Genomic DNA, 13,353 nt, shown 5'->3' with positions numbered 1-13,353 from the left:
ATGTTAATAAGATTATTGATAAACGCGATTCATCATTTTGCAACATGCACTCGAATTTCTCTGCAATGTTAGATAGATCTATCGTAAAATACTGTCCCGCAGTTTTTATTTCAACGTTTAAAGGTGATAGGATCTGAATGGGAAGATATTAATTAAAACATATATATGTACATCTGCGTATTATTTCAGTATAAATGGTACTTGCCATATTTATCACAAAATGCAACAGAACTTTTGGTAAGAATCATTTGCTCAAACTGAGGAAATATTAAAGTTTAAAGATCTTTCGAAAGATGGCGCCACCCTAATGTTCTGCTAAAAAATTACTCTGTTGGTCAAACTGTCCAATAGTTTGAACATATCGCCACTACGTTCAATGACACTATACCGATGTAGATAAAATTATTTCAAATTATTCTTTCTTTTGCTAGAAGTTCGTATCCCAGTTAGAATCATCTTTTGGCGCTGCTGCATGATCTGGTGGGTATCTATCGAAATTGCTAACATCGAGATGACTTTTTACCTGTAAGCAGTTAATGTTATAAATTTACAGGAATTAACTGTTAATCAAGAAAGGCGAGTTAACTACTATCGTAGGTAAGCTGTTTCTTTTGTGTATCACAATCAGAATAATGATTATTGTGTTATGCATATAAAATTGACTTAGGTTATAATTGTTGTTAAAACCAAAAATTTTATACTTGTACACATCCGATTGTAAGCCTCGATTTGCTCGCTTACCGTTGGCACTATTGGCGATGGTATTTTACGTTGCTGTAAATCTTGCCATTTGAAATTGCGGAACCATCTGAAATGTTCTCATGTTTCCAATAAGTAACTGAAAATTGTTTGAATCCGTGCAGAGGTGCTTACCTCTGATTGCGAATATCATCGATGCCGTTACGTAGGCATCCAAGTCGTTTGGTAGGATCCACTTCCAGAAGAGACGCGATGAACTGTTTAGCCGCGGATCTTATAGCAGGCGGAACAAGCGTATCTTTGAAACCTAAAAGAATATTGTTGTAGGTTTCCAAATCGTTGATACTTTGGAACGGCGTCCGACTTAGAAGCAACTCGTACGTGACGATGCCCAATGCCCAGTAATCGACGGCTCTTGATCAAGAAAATACCAATTAATGCTAACTGTGATTTCATGGATGCGGGTTTAGAAATGCTTACCGGCTGTACGCTTTGCTGTGAATGATTTCCGGAGCCAAATATTCCGGCGTTCCTATAAAGGTCATCGTCTTGTAGCCGCCAATAGATTTGCTAGCTCCAAGGTCGCACTGCAAGAACCACTAGAGAATTAGCAAAACGCTACCAACGATCGGTATCTCCCAAAAAAAGAAAGGCTCACAAGCTTAGCATAACCAAGACTATCCACCACGACGTTCTCCGGCTTCAAGTCCCTGTAAACGATGCCTAACGAATGAAGATGATTGAGACCTTCGACGATGCATGCGACAATGAATCTCGTTTTCTTATTATCGAAACGGCCGTTTCTGTACAAGGCGGTCCTCAAATCTCCGCCGAGACACGCCTCCAGTAAAAAGTACAGGTACCTTTTGTCTTTGAAGGTCCTGTGCAACCTGGAAGAAATCTTCATCGATAAAACAAACTCTATGAACGTAGTTTTTCTACTTTTCTTCGTTTGTTTCTCACCGACAAACGAAAGGCGAGTCGCTCAGCTTCAGATTCATCTTCTCGTTGTAGATCATCCTCTGGAAGCCTTCCTTCGTGATCATGCGCTTCTTGACCTTCTTGCGAGCGAAGCTGATGTCAGGCATCGAATTCACGGTTACCAATTCGACTCGGCCGCAACCGCCAACCCCGATGGTCGTGTGAACAAGTAGGTCCGACAGAGTCAAGTTCTTGAATTCATCGCTCCATTCGTCGGGTTCTGCAGAGCTCTGATGCTGTAGCCAGTTTTTGTTCTTGATGGCGTTCAGATCGCCCAGGTACGTCAGGAAATCTCTGCGGAGATAGTCACGATAAGCGCGATAGATTGTCTACGGTCTAGTCTGCAGAATCTATCGATCGATCCTCGTCTGTACAGTTTGCTTCTACACCTTAAGTCTTCGGCTATCTATTTGTGCCAAACTGGCAGAATGCTAACAAAGTTGGAAGAAGGGTCGGGGGAGGATCGATGGACTGTTTTTAATCGACAATTCAAAGAATTGATTGATTTACGATCTTTCGATGGTGTAGCACTCCACTCCAGGGGGCATCGCGATCACGTTCGCCTGTCGACGGGACTTTTCATCGTAGAGAGCTTTCTCGCCGAAATAGTCCCCTTTGTTTAAAATTGTCATTTCTTTCTCTATTCCGTCGGGATCATTTATCGTTACTTTAACGCTTCCTGCTTTCACGATGAAGAACTTGGACCCATAATCATCTTGCCGTATCACATACGCGTTCGGAAGATAATATTCCTTGTAATAGAACGAAAGTAAAGACGATCATTGACGGAATAATTTGCTCCATGTCGATTTCTGTGGCTGTATTAATGGAAAATGACGAAAAGAACGATTTCTTACGAACGTTATCAGATCCGAGATTTTTACAAGATCCTCGTCTGATATGTTATTGAAGATTGGAATTTTCCGGAGTAACTGCATGCTGTATTCTACGTACGCCTCGTTGCTGTTCGCCATTATCGAATGGAACACGTCTCTATCCAGCATCCACACCTTGCCATTTGTGTTCGCTGAAGGAGAACAGTTTGGTATTGGATAAAGAACCGGTTCGATCGGATCGTATAAATGATTTATGACACGTCGAATTTTCATAGGAACATTCTTAGTGAAAGAAATGCTGAACGAACACTATAGTTTTTATTGTCGGTCGGTTGATATCAATATCGATATAGATATCGATATCAATCTCAGTAATTCAAATGAAAAAACGACATTGCCATTGATTAATTTTATGATCGCCATTCTTGACAGTGTATTGATCAACGAGAAAAATTTCGTCACCATCGATGGAACACAATCTCTTGGTATCGTGCAACAGTGCCAGTTCTCCGAAAGCAACGCCAGGCCCGAAGGTGCCATGGGAGACATCGCCAACGAAGATCTCGAAGTTGCCTTCCCCGGAAACGTAGAGATGCGTGCCTGATTTCATCGGAGCGATTAGCGCGCGATAATGATTGCGTTCCGATCGCATTACTCACCGATATCCCCTTCGTGGATGATCCTAGTGTTGGCCGACACCGTTTTAGGGTGCATCACCGAAATCAGTTCATCGATCTGCTTTTCATTAATGTCTTGGAGGAATGTGTTCTTCAATATCGCGTTCTTGATCAGCTGTTTGGTCCTGAAAGTTGCACGAATTAGATCATTACGTATCTTGCCGAAATTCAAGCACTCGTAGTCAGATCACTGTTTACTTTTCATTCTTCTCGTAGGCAACGATTCGAGCATTCCCGGACTCATTCACGTTCCCAATCACTCCGTGCTTTCTTGGATGCGTGAGATCTCCATAGTAATTGTCGCCTTCGCGTGACTGAGGACTAGACGTATCGAACTCGGCCTCGATGCTTCTCCGACAACACAGGAAACGCATCCTCGAGGAATAGTTGGTTGAGAATTTCCTTTCTCGAAGAATAACGTGGCGGCTTGTTCGGCGAACACGGATCAGAAACGACTGATCTGTTTTTGAACAATTATCCCGTTGGTTGTCCCTATTGTCTACAATGCAACTGAGGTTCAATGGGGACGTTGCTAGCCTTATCTCGAGCGAATCGCACTATCCAACTACAACGGATATTGCGATTAAATCGCAATGATAGGTGCATTCGATATCGTATTGATATCGCCAAAGGTACATATGAAATCGTGTAATGTGATTTTTCTCGAGACAGGTTATCGTAGGATCGTCTGTTGTGTCATACTGCGCGATAGAACAACACGAATCTCGTGTCTCGTGTTGCAATTACAGAAGATGCAAGGTGTAACTGTGGCAAGCGTTTGGTAGAAGGGTCCCATTTGATCGGGTCGATCAATTGTAAGAGGTAGAGTTGAAGGAAAGATTACTGGACAACGTACAAATAATGTTCGCCGCTGTCTTTTCAATTTCTCTCAGTTATCTGCACCTTGAAAATTGTATTTCAATGTTGCGAGAATATTTCGATTCATAAATTGGGAGCTACCGAGCACTAAAAGTGATCGACGTGTATTGTTTTATAAGGAATAACAACACCGAATGCATTTAGACGTTTCATGAATTTTATTATAATGCACATTTGAATTTGGAAATCAATTCAATCATTTCCTATAAAAGAGTCATTATGACGTCAACAATCTTAAAATAAAAAATATGAATCCGGTCGAAATGACCGCCTCGTGGTAGGCTTAGCGTTAAAGGATGTGGAAAGGACTGATTGCAAAATTGTAATTCCGTGCGCGTTGGTGTACATACATATTCTGCGTAAATGAGAACAAACAAATAGATATCGAGCGATCGTTCATGTTGTCGGCAGATTCTTTTATTCAACGAAGGCTGTCGATCTTATCACTCGATCAACAGATAAGGCGCATGCTACTATCCATTGATCGTACTCGGTCGTAGACGCCGCTAGAATTGCGAGTCCCATCCGGAGAATTCGTCGGGTGGAATGCTGTGGTCCGGTGGATACCTCTCAAAGTTCCTCGTATCGATTTGGTTCCGTACCTGGAGGTATCGATCGATTTATTCATTTCTATAGCATGTTAATCTTAAAATTCATCGAACCCATGAAATTAGTTCGCTTACCATGGGGACGATCGGCGCTGGCATAGTTAGTCTTTGCAAGGCCTGCCAATTGAAGTTGTTGAACCATCTGCAAGATATTATACAATAACGACTCTGCGTTGACTTGTCCATTTCATTTTTTTTTTAGGAACCTACTTGTGATCTCGAATGTCCTGAATGCCGTTCCTTTGATAACCAAGGCGTTCCGAGGGGTTCAAACGAAGAAGCTTTTTGATCAGGTTGCTTGCGTTCTTGCCGACGATGCTTGGTATCCCAACCACCTCGATGCCTTTCAAGATTTTGTTGTAGGTGGTCATGTGGTCCGCAGCCCGAAACGGTGGTTTGCCAACCAGTAGTTCGTGGGTCAGTATCCCCAGTGCCCAGTAGTCCACCGCCCTTTTTCGAAATTACGTAAATGACCGTTTTATGTACAGTGTTAAATAATCAATCGAGATCACTCACCTGTCGTGTCCTCTGTTCAGGATTATTTCCGGTGCCACGTATTCGGGAGTGCCGGCGAACGTCCAGGTCTTGGAAGGTCCTATCTTTTTGCTGAAGCCGAAGTCAACCTGAAAAGATACGCAAGAATATGCATATACAAGAACACGCGTACGTGTAGAGATACTTAATCGATAAGACCCGGTAATATGGGAACCAATGAGGCCCGTATAAATGGCGTCCCATCGATTACGTTTCGACCGACTGCGTTCGACTCACGAGCTTTAAATATCCACGCGAGTCGAGCATCAGATTCTCCGGCTTCAAATCTCGGTAGACGATGTTCAGCGAGTGAAGATGATCGAAAGCCTCGACCACGCATCCGACCATGAATTGCGCGGTCGCATCGTCGAACTGTCGTCTCTTCTGCAAAGTCGTCCAGACGTCTCCCCCGAGACAGACCTCCATCAAAAAGTACACATACTTGCTGTCCTTGTACGTCTGACAGAGCCTGAAAGATAATCGAGAAATTAGAGGGGACCATTAGGTCCTGCGAAGGGTTGACGATGTACAATCCATAGCAAATTCTCCCTAATGGTTTCTCTATTCCTAAACCGAAAATGGACTACCAACTTGCAAATGAACGGAGAGTCGCAAGCTTGCATGATATGCTTCTCGTTAAGCACGTGCTCCTGTTGCTGTTGCTCGACCATCACCTTCTTTTTGAGCTTCTTCAGCGCGAAGCTCCTTTCTTGGTCCGATTTCAAGACGACCAGGTCGACCCTGCCGAATCCTCCGACTCCCAAAGTCCCTTTGGTCTCCAAGTCAGCCAAGGTGATTTCCGAGTACTCGTTAGTCCAGTTCCTCGGCGTCAACGACTGCTTTTGCTTCTCGTACTCCGCCACCCAATCTTTGTTCCGAATTTCGTCGAGACCGCCCAGATAGTTCAAGAAAGATCTAAGGTTCGATATCAAGTTGATCAAGTGACCAACCTCGAGGTCGAGGATTTAGAGATTCTCTAACCCTTGAGCGGACTATTTGAACGTTCAGACGGCAAATAATAATCGTTTAACATTTAACGTTATCTGCACATATATAGGCGTGATAATAGGCCGCTCAAGGATTTGAGTAAGGTGCGACTAACGGGACTCACGTTCGGTCCAAGGTCAGACATTCTACGCCAGGTGCGAGAGCCACCACGGTCGCCTGTCGTCGATTCTCACCTTCGTCGTCGTAAAGAGCCTTCTCCCCGAAATACTGACCCTTCCCAAGGACAACCAGTTCCTCCTCAACTCCGTATTCGGTGTTCTTTGTGATCCTGACGTTACCTCCGCTGATTATGTAGAACTTGTCACCCTTCTCGCCCTGGGTAACAATCTTGACGTCGGAGAGGAAGAACTCCTAACGAGAGGAACAAGCATTCGTATCCAGCTTCGAGGATCGATTTCGCGCGAAAGATCGCTCGGTGCATCGATGGAATACAGGATGTACAGGTCGATTACCAGCCGTAGAAGGTCGGAGATCTTAGCGAGGAGATGATCCTTTGGTTCCGGCAGCTTCTGAAGGATAGAGACCTGCCGCAGGAATCTGATGTTGCTCTCCAACCGCTCCTGGGCTGTCCTCATCATGATGGTGAGGAACACCGACCTGTCGAGGACCCATACTTTCCCACCTTTTTTCACTGAAAACCAAATACAATCGATGAAGACCTTCCATGAAGAATTCTGTCTGTCTGCAGGTCTCTCAATTTACCGCTGATAGAGCGAAGACGTTTGGTATTGTACAAGAGCGCCATCTCTCCGAAGGCGACCCCGGGACCGAAGCTCCTCTGAAACTTGTTGCCTTGATAGATGTCGAACTCGCCTTCCGCCGAGACGTAAAGATGCGTCCCTGAACAATTCGTCGAACGGAAGTTTGGTAATTACGATCGCTTTGCGTTCACGTGACGAAAAAAATAATATGCGAATTGCACGCCCCACCTATGTCTCCTTCTTTGATCACCAACGTATTTCGCGGTATCTGTTTAGGGTACATCGCCGAAACGAGGGCATCCACCTGGTTCTCCTCGAGGTTGCCGAGGAACTCGTTCTCCAAAATGGCGTTCTTGATCTGCTCGCTGCTCCTGCAACGCAAATTACCATTTGTGTCTCGCCGAACTCAACCATCCCAAGAATCGAATCAATTTCCAAGGTGGGACCAACTACTACTAATTATCCAGGAAAGTAGGTTCAATTTTTAAAAAAAATTGGAACCAGGTGACCAGTTATCAATTACTAGTTAAGCGGGTATTGGTGCAAGGGTTGATGTGTTAACGATATCGATCATTACTTGGCATCTTTCTCGTGAACAGGTATCGGCGCAGAGGGTAGCGTGGGCGTCCTGCCGATAACACCACCCCTGGGGTTGTTGACAGGTTGGTCAACATCGGTTGCGCGTCTTGCATCCTGTCGATCATTCTCCTGTTGCGTAGGAAGAGGATTGTGGTTTTGAGGCACAGGCGGAGCCGGAGCCTTGCTCTTTCCGCTGGGGTTTGGAAGCGGGTTTGTTCCATTGGCTGCTGTCGCTGTCGCATCGGGCAGGGGACGTATCTGAATAGAGGAAAATCTATTCTAATCTATACCACATAATCCATCGAATGTACGTAACAACTGATAAACCGTTCTCTTCATTAAATATTGATATCGATATCAATTAGGGATACACGTTTCGCCCTTCGGACGTTCGACGGTCGATTAAAGAGCGGTGTTTAAGCGATCTCACTCACCACGCCGTAGCTCAGCTCTTGTTCCCCGGGCCGCCTGTAGCTTCCATTCTGCGAGGGAAAATGGAAAATTGATTATTGGAATTAGCAACGATGCAATCCGATTCAAGTTCTAGAGAACCATCGAAAGTGAATTCAGAATAAGGTAACTCGTCCTGCTTACTATACTTATGCCAACGACGCTGTCGGAGTCGACGTTGTTCGTTGGCAAAGGTGGAAAATTGATGCTACGACTCTGTCCCAGGATGTTTGGCCTCGGGAAGCACGAGAACCTCATCTTGCACTCTTCGTCCGATGCATGTCGATGGCAGACTCGTTTCACACCTGAAAACCAGAGCACCTCTTCACATCGATTTCTCTCTTCTCTCCTCTTTCCCTTTCGTCACGTTTCCGCGACGATTTCGTGGAAACGATTCCCGTGTAAATATTTCCCCGTCGACGATCGAAGGGGCTGGTTTTATCAGATCCGAGTCCCTCGCTCGCCGATTGTTCGTCATGTTAATTAAGATAACACAGTCCCGGTTATCGAGCCGCGCACCAGAATTGCTTTATTGCGTCCTTTATTATGACGATTATCGCGGAGCCAGCGCAAATATTTGTCCGCTCGTTTTCGATTCGCGGCACTCCTCGCCAGCGACGTCCGCGACGAAATCTTCGTACACGTCGCGCAGCCTTCCGCGATTCCCGCGAACCGAAGATAATGCGCCTTTAGATAATCGGGTGCCGCTGACTCGCCGAAACGCTGCAAACGGAGGCACACAATAGCGCGAGTACGCGACGGCTTTGGATTATCCGATGGTCACATGCTTATGCTAACGACGTCCAATACAAAACCGAATACGTATCGACCGCTGACGGGTTACGTCACAACGAATTAGCACATTCTCACGGATCGGCCGACATTCCCGGCAAAAAACTCCCTCGATCGTCTTATCCAGATCTCTACGGTGCGTCGAAGACCCGCGAAAAACCGGCGATCGCGGATCTCGATCCGTGCTCGCTTTACGAGTCGATTTCTGACTGCATTTCCACCGCATTTCGCGCGCTTCTGCAACATTCGAATTCAAGAAGGACCACTCGCTTTCGTTCAACTTGCGTTTCTCTTAACCCACATTGAAATTCATTGCAAAATCGAAAACCGGCAGGACGTCGCGTCGAGGTGCGTCGCGTCGCAATGCGTTCATTCCGCCGCGTTGACCAGTTTCAGTGTTAACGCTCGCACTTCAACTTGTCTTACGTAATTCGGCCTGATTATTCTCGAGCAGTTGCTCGGGAGCGAGCGTCGGCTGAATCGGCGAGTTTGCGAAGGCCGCGGTCGATCTTATCGGCACAGCGAAACGATATCGCGATTTCTTTGCTCATCTCCGCGCAACGAGTTGCCTGCATATTCTCCGCGAAGAACGAAACGGTCCACTGTAACGCAAGATTCGCTCAACATCCTAGCCGAGTCCTTCGATCGCTTTTTTATCCCGTATGCTTTTCTCGTCGCTCCTAAAATCGCGAAGCTCGGTGACAGCTCTTCGAGCTCCAAAAGTTCTGCTTCACAAGATCCGAAGATCCGAAGCAGACATTGAATGTATTTTCAGTCTGGTTACGGAGAACCTGGGCTTTCAGGGATCCGAAGCGCGATAAGGGTGTTTGATTAGTCACCGCGAACAGAATCACGTGGAACGTTGTTCCACGCGTGTTTGTTGGAGACCCGTCACACGCTCCAGGAAGCGCGGTCTAAGCCTCGCTGAAAACTCGAAGATTCATCGATACATATTTTTCCTCTACATTTTACCCGTCGCTGTTTTCTACATTCTCTGAATATTCCCTTTCTCCGACTGCTTTACGTAACCGTGTGGGTGATTCTCTGCACGCGCGCGCGCGCGCGCCAGCCGACGTTTCGTAATTTACGTTGCACAATGACGGATCGAGCGTTGTCGTTTTCATTACCGTTGTCGAACTCGTCCGATTCACAATTGCTTCGAATTAGCGGAACTGCCGATGTTAATAGCTTATTATTATCGCGATTGCGATTTCCGATGAAGGAAATCTCTCGAGATCGTGAAGACAACGGGAACGATAAACCACGTCTATCGTCGCATTCTGGGAATCTCTATCGCTTCCCTAATCTTCTTTTCTTCCCTTATTGCAGAAATCTACTGACTTAGCTGCTATCTAATAACAATAATAAGAATACTAATACCGATGACAAGAACAACAATAATAATAACAATAATAATCATAGTAACAATAATGAACGATGATAATAGTAATAATAATTCCAAGCGTAAGCGGTAGATTAAGAATTTTTATTTATTAGAACAGAAATTGATATGTTCACGATTTCCTACTGCATCCACGCATTTTCCTCGTGAAACACGTAAAACCGCAATCTATAAATAAAAATTCCTCAAAGTTTGCGAAGTATAGATTCGAATCGAATACTTATTTTGCAGACTGTTTACTATTCAGCCACAGGAACTGAGAACCAGGAAAACAATGTCTTATCTAAGTTTGGTATCTCGTGCAATAATTATAGAAGTTGTGACTCATTATCATAAAGAACATCGATAAATGTAGTTCGACGAACCGATATCTTTAAACAGAAGTTAATTTACAGCACTAGAAATTTTATTGCACCGACGAGGACGTTGTAATCGAAAATGTTGATTAAAATCTCGCCTTTTCTCCAAAAGCATCGAATAGAGGGAAACGTAATGAAACTATATCGTCGAATGCAGTATCTTAGAAATCTTCGGAGACTTTCCTATGGACCTGAGCGAATTAATTTAGAAATGAGGGTCGGTGATTGCTGGTCGGTCGCAGCTCGCGACTATGAGATGCTCGTTTAATCGGCCGTGGTCGCGGCCGAGGCCGAGGCCGTAGCGCAATTGATCGGCACGCAACCGCGGTCCACGTGGTTCTCTTCGAGCTTGGAAGACGTCTACCCGTCCGCGACCGTTCTTCTTCTTCCTAATGTTTTCATTTGCTCGTCGCAGATTCGCGATTTGTGGCTCGCGCGGCTTTGACTACCGCTAATTGCCTTGTTTGCCCCCGGCTCTCTTTATCACGGCCGAATTCGTCGGCAGCGAACCGAGGAGACTTCAGCGACCCGACTTGTAATCTTCGAATTTGTTTTTCAGGAAAAACGTTGGATGCCCGATGATTACACGGCGGTCGCCTCTCCTCCCGAACTTTCCATTGCACAATAGAATTACCCAATCATCGTTTACCGATGGAAATGCAACCGGATCGCGACAAGGTAATCGCCACGATTTTATCGTGACTCAAGATGGCTCCCGGCTGTCGTTGCGATAATGGAGATAAACATTTCTCCGTACAAGCTTAACCCGACGAACACCGTAATTTCGGTTAAATTAATTTTCATTAGTCAATTTCGATCAATTAAGAAGACACCGAGGCTAAGTTTCGACACTCACCTTTCAGATTGACCGTCGAACGTCGATTCCAGGGGACTGGCGCAATCGGAGGGCTTTCGACGGACCGCAGATCAGACGGAGATTTAACTGGGGAAACGATCGTGGTTGTTGTTCCGTGGCGGCATGCAGTTTTCGGCGCTGCGGCGAACTGCACTCGGTGAATTCGTGCGGAAAACTGAGGCCTCAAGTTCGACAAAGACGCAGAAATCTTATCTAGCCGATAACAAAGAGACGCAGTGTCAACAAGCAGGTGGAAGCACGTTGTCGTCTTATCTAACGAGTCCTATTCTCTTTTCGTTAAACGGGTCGGCCGTACGTACGCTGCGTGGCCCCCGGCATCGGCGCCGCAGACGTTGGAATCGCATTACGAACGAAATTATTCGAACCTCGCTTCGCTCCCCGTCGCGACACCTTCCGCTTGCTATTGTTTGGCACCATATACGTCTCTGGTCTAGACTCTTTCTAGTTTAATAAGAATATCTTACGCGTCTGTCTCTAATTCAAATCCGGATCTTTGCGCAACGTGAAAATCTATTATTACAATTAGAGTTTTGCGTTTTATACGGGAATCGCCTGTATGAAATATAATCGAGGGAGCCGCGTGTTCACGAGATTTAGCGTCGACGATATGAATTTCGCGGTAATAATCCTCCGACGGCTTCAAGGTCCTCTCGCATTCTGAGATCGACATCGAAACGGTGACTTCACCCGGCATCCTCATTACCACAGGATACCACGGGATATCGCGCCATTACCGTCGAAACAGGCCGTTCCATTATCGCGAAAATCGCTGCAAAATGTTCGCACTGTTTCACCTCGACGCTGGAAGTCCCGAGTCATTAAATATGTACACAGTGGTCGTTACAACAAATATGCTATCTTAATATGCCTGCAATTATATACTAGAATCAATTAGACGTTGGAAAAAAATGGGCTGTATTTTATATTTCCGTGGCTTTTGACGTTTGTAATACCGGGAAAATTACAACGCATCCAATTACGGAATATCTGTATCTGCGCCGAGAAATCGATGTATCATCGCCCGAAGGAGTTTAACGCGAAACGCTTCTGAAAATCGTAGTTCTCGCGTTCGGTTAGCGAGCGGTTAATTCGTTAATTGATCTTCTAGTTCCGCGACGATATGCGCCAATAAATAACCAACAACGACGTGTCTGTCGAGCCTCGAGCGTTTTGCGTCAGCGCGCGCGTCACCAAAACCAAGGTGTTTCGGTTTGAATTGAAATAACGGAGCGGGGAACGGTGATCGGTGATCGATTTATCGTTTTTAGTGGAAAATTATTGCCGGTGTAAATCGATTACTCATCCGACGAGGTTGCGCTCTCTACCACAGCCATTTCCTGAAAGATGGGACCAGGTTTCCCCGTATACGATTTCATTATCTTGGCCTCTTATCGCCACGGTTCATGCCATTATCATCGCTTGTCTATTGAACATTCCTTTTTCAACTTTCTCGCCGTCTCGACGAAACATTGTTGCACTATGTCGCGCCGTGCTACCGCAGCGGAAGTACTTACTTTCCTCGGAGGCCTTGGTCCCCCGTTCGAGCCGATTTCGCGGCGATCTCCTCGGGAGAAGGCTCTTCCTGTTCCGGGTTTTAGGAAACTGTCCGACGGCCGGCGAGTCCACTACCGAGATTCATCGTCCGTTGCCAATCACGATCTAGCCGATCGTTCGCGATGTATGTATAATTACTAATTAGAAAGCTGGCTTTACGGAAACTGCGGCGGCGCGTTTTACGGACAGAGTCTTCGCCTAAATCCCTTTGAAGATAATGTATCGCGTATCGATCATCTAAATTATATCCTGATTTTTGTTCGTGTACTTATTTATTTATACGCTTGCAGCTTCTGCGATATTCAACATACTTGATATATCGACGATAGTTCTCAAAAGGATCAACTGACGTTATACAGGACACAAACTATCTCTGTTCAACGCCTTCCATCATGAGATAAATGAGCCAAAGATTTT

At 45.5% G+C, this 13,353-nt stretch overlaps 2 protein-coding genes and 3 long non-coding RNA genes across 6 annotated transcripts; 3 read left to right on the top strand and 2 right to left on the bottom strand.

The window, feature by feature from the left end:
- Positions 1-172: 172 nt before the first annotated feature.
- Positions 173-4,062, bottom strand: LOC144474401 (cGMP-dependent protein kinase, isozyme 1). Its single transcript, XM_078189209.1, has 11 exons — positions 3,392-4,062; positions 3,176-3,318; positions 2,979-3,116; positions 2,538-2,707; positions 2,191-2,432; positions 1,663-1,974; positions 1,358-1,589; positions 1,180-1,286; positions 874-1,113; positions 742-808; positions 173-523 (listed from the first exon to the last, which is right to left on the bottom strand). Exons 1-11 carry the CDS (start codon positions 3,565-3,567, stop codon positions 428-430), a joined length of 1,923 nt encoding a protein of 640 aa, XP_078045335.1. The 5' UTR covers positions 3,568-4,062; the 3' UTR covers positions 173-427.
- On the top strand, positions 1,364-5,022 carry LOC144474413 (uncharacterized). Its single transcript, XR_013494745.1, has 3 exons — positions 1,364-1,558; positions 1,714-1,849; positions 4,883-5,022. It is a non-coding gene; the product is annotated as an uncharacterized LOC144474413 (long non-coding RNA).
- On the bottom strand, positions 4,208-13,034 carry LOC144474400 (cGMP-dependent protein kinase, isozyme 1). Of its 2 annotated transcripts, none has more exons than XM_078189208.1 (14): positions 12,897-13,034; positions 8,097-8,257; positions 7,937-7,984; positions 7,501-7,760; positions 7,152-7,294; positions 6,925-7,062; positions 6,675-6,853; positions 6,326-6,573; positions 5,806-6,129; positions 5,452-5,683; positions 5,197-5,303; positions 4,891-5,130; positions 4,756-4,822; positions 4,208-4,674 (listed from the first exon to the last, which is right to left on the bottom strand). In XM_078189208.1, the coding sequence occupies exons 2-14, from the start codon at positions 8,208-8,210 to the stop codon at positions 4,579-4,581; spliced, it is 2,196 nt and encodes a 731-aa protein (XP_078045334.1). In that variant the 5' UTR covers positions 8,211-8,257; positions 12,897-13,034; the 3' UTR covers positions 4,208-4,578. The 2 variants fall into 2 exon arrangements, with proteins under 2 accessions (XP_078045334.1, XP_078045333.1); XM_078189207.1 differs by lacking the exon at positions 12,897-13,034 and adding an exon at positions 11,362-11,493.
- LOC144474411 (uncharacterized) lies at positions 6,665-7,339 on the top strand. Its single transcript, XR_013494743.1, has 3 exons — positions 6,665-6,804; positions 6,911-7,089; positions 7,200-7,339. It is a non-coding gene; the product is annotated as an uncharacterized LOC144474411 (long non-coding RNA).
- On the top strand, positions 7,676-11,506 carry LOC144474409 (uncharacterized). The gene is made up of 4 exons (XR_013494742.1): positions 7,676-7,809; positions 7,868-8,078; positions 11,065-11,183; positions 11,369-11,506. It is a non-coding gene; the product is annotated as an uncharacterized LOC144474409 (long non-coding RNA).
- Positions 13,035-13,353: the final 319 nt, after the last annotated feature.

This window comes from Augochlora pura, chromosome 8, assembly GCF_028453695.1.
Source record: "Augochlora pura isolate Apur16 chromosome 8, APUR_v2.2.1, whole genome shotgun sequence".
Lineage (NCBI taxonomy): Eukaryota > Metazoa > Arthropoda > Insecta > Hymenoptera > Halictidae > Augochlora > Augochlora pura.
The sequence above is the reverse complement of the archived record's forward strand: the minus strand, read 5'-3'. Positions and strand labels throughout refer to the sequence as shown.

What these genes read in the sequence shown, in the direction of transcription:
- LOC144474401 (XM_078189209.1), bottom strand. Translation starts at nt 3,567, where the DNA reads ATGCGTTTCCTGTGTTGTCGGAGAAGCATCGAGGCCGAGTTCGATACG. An exon ending in GCCTACGAGAAGAATGAAAA is followed by an intron (nt 3,319 to 3,391) that starts GTAAACAGTGAT and finishes TGCAACTTTCAG; the next exon opens with GACCAAACAGCTGATCAAGA. An exon ending in CATCCACGAAGGGGATATCG is followed by an intron (nt 3,117 to 3,175) that starts GTGAGTAATGCG and finishes CGATGAAATCAG; the next exon opens with GCACGCATCTCTACGTTTCC.
- LOC144474400 (XM_078189208.1), bottom strand. Translation starts at nt 8,210, where the DNA reads ATGAGGTTCTCGTGCTTCCCGAGGCCAAACATCCTGGGACAGAGTCGT. An exon ending in AAGAGCTGAGCTACGGCGTG is followed by an intron (nt 7,761 to 7,936) that starts GTGAGTGAGATC and finishes TCCTCTATTCAG; the next exon opens with ATACGTCCCCTGCCCGATGC. An exon ending in GATCAAAGAAGGAGACATAG is followed by an intron (nt 7,063 to 7,151) that starts GTGGGGCGTGCA and finishes CGAATTGTTCAG; the next exon opens with GGACGCATCTTTACGTCTCG.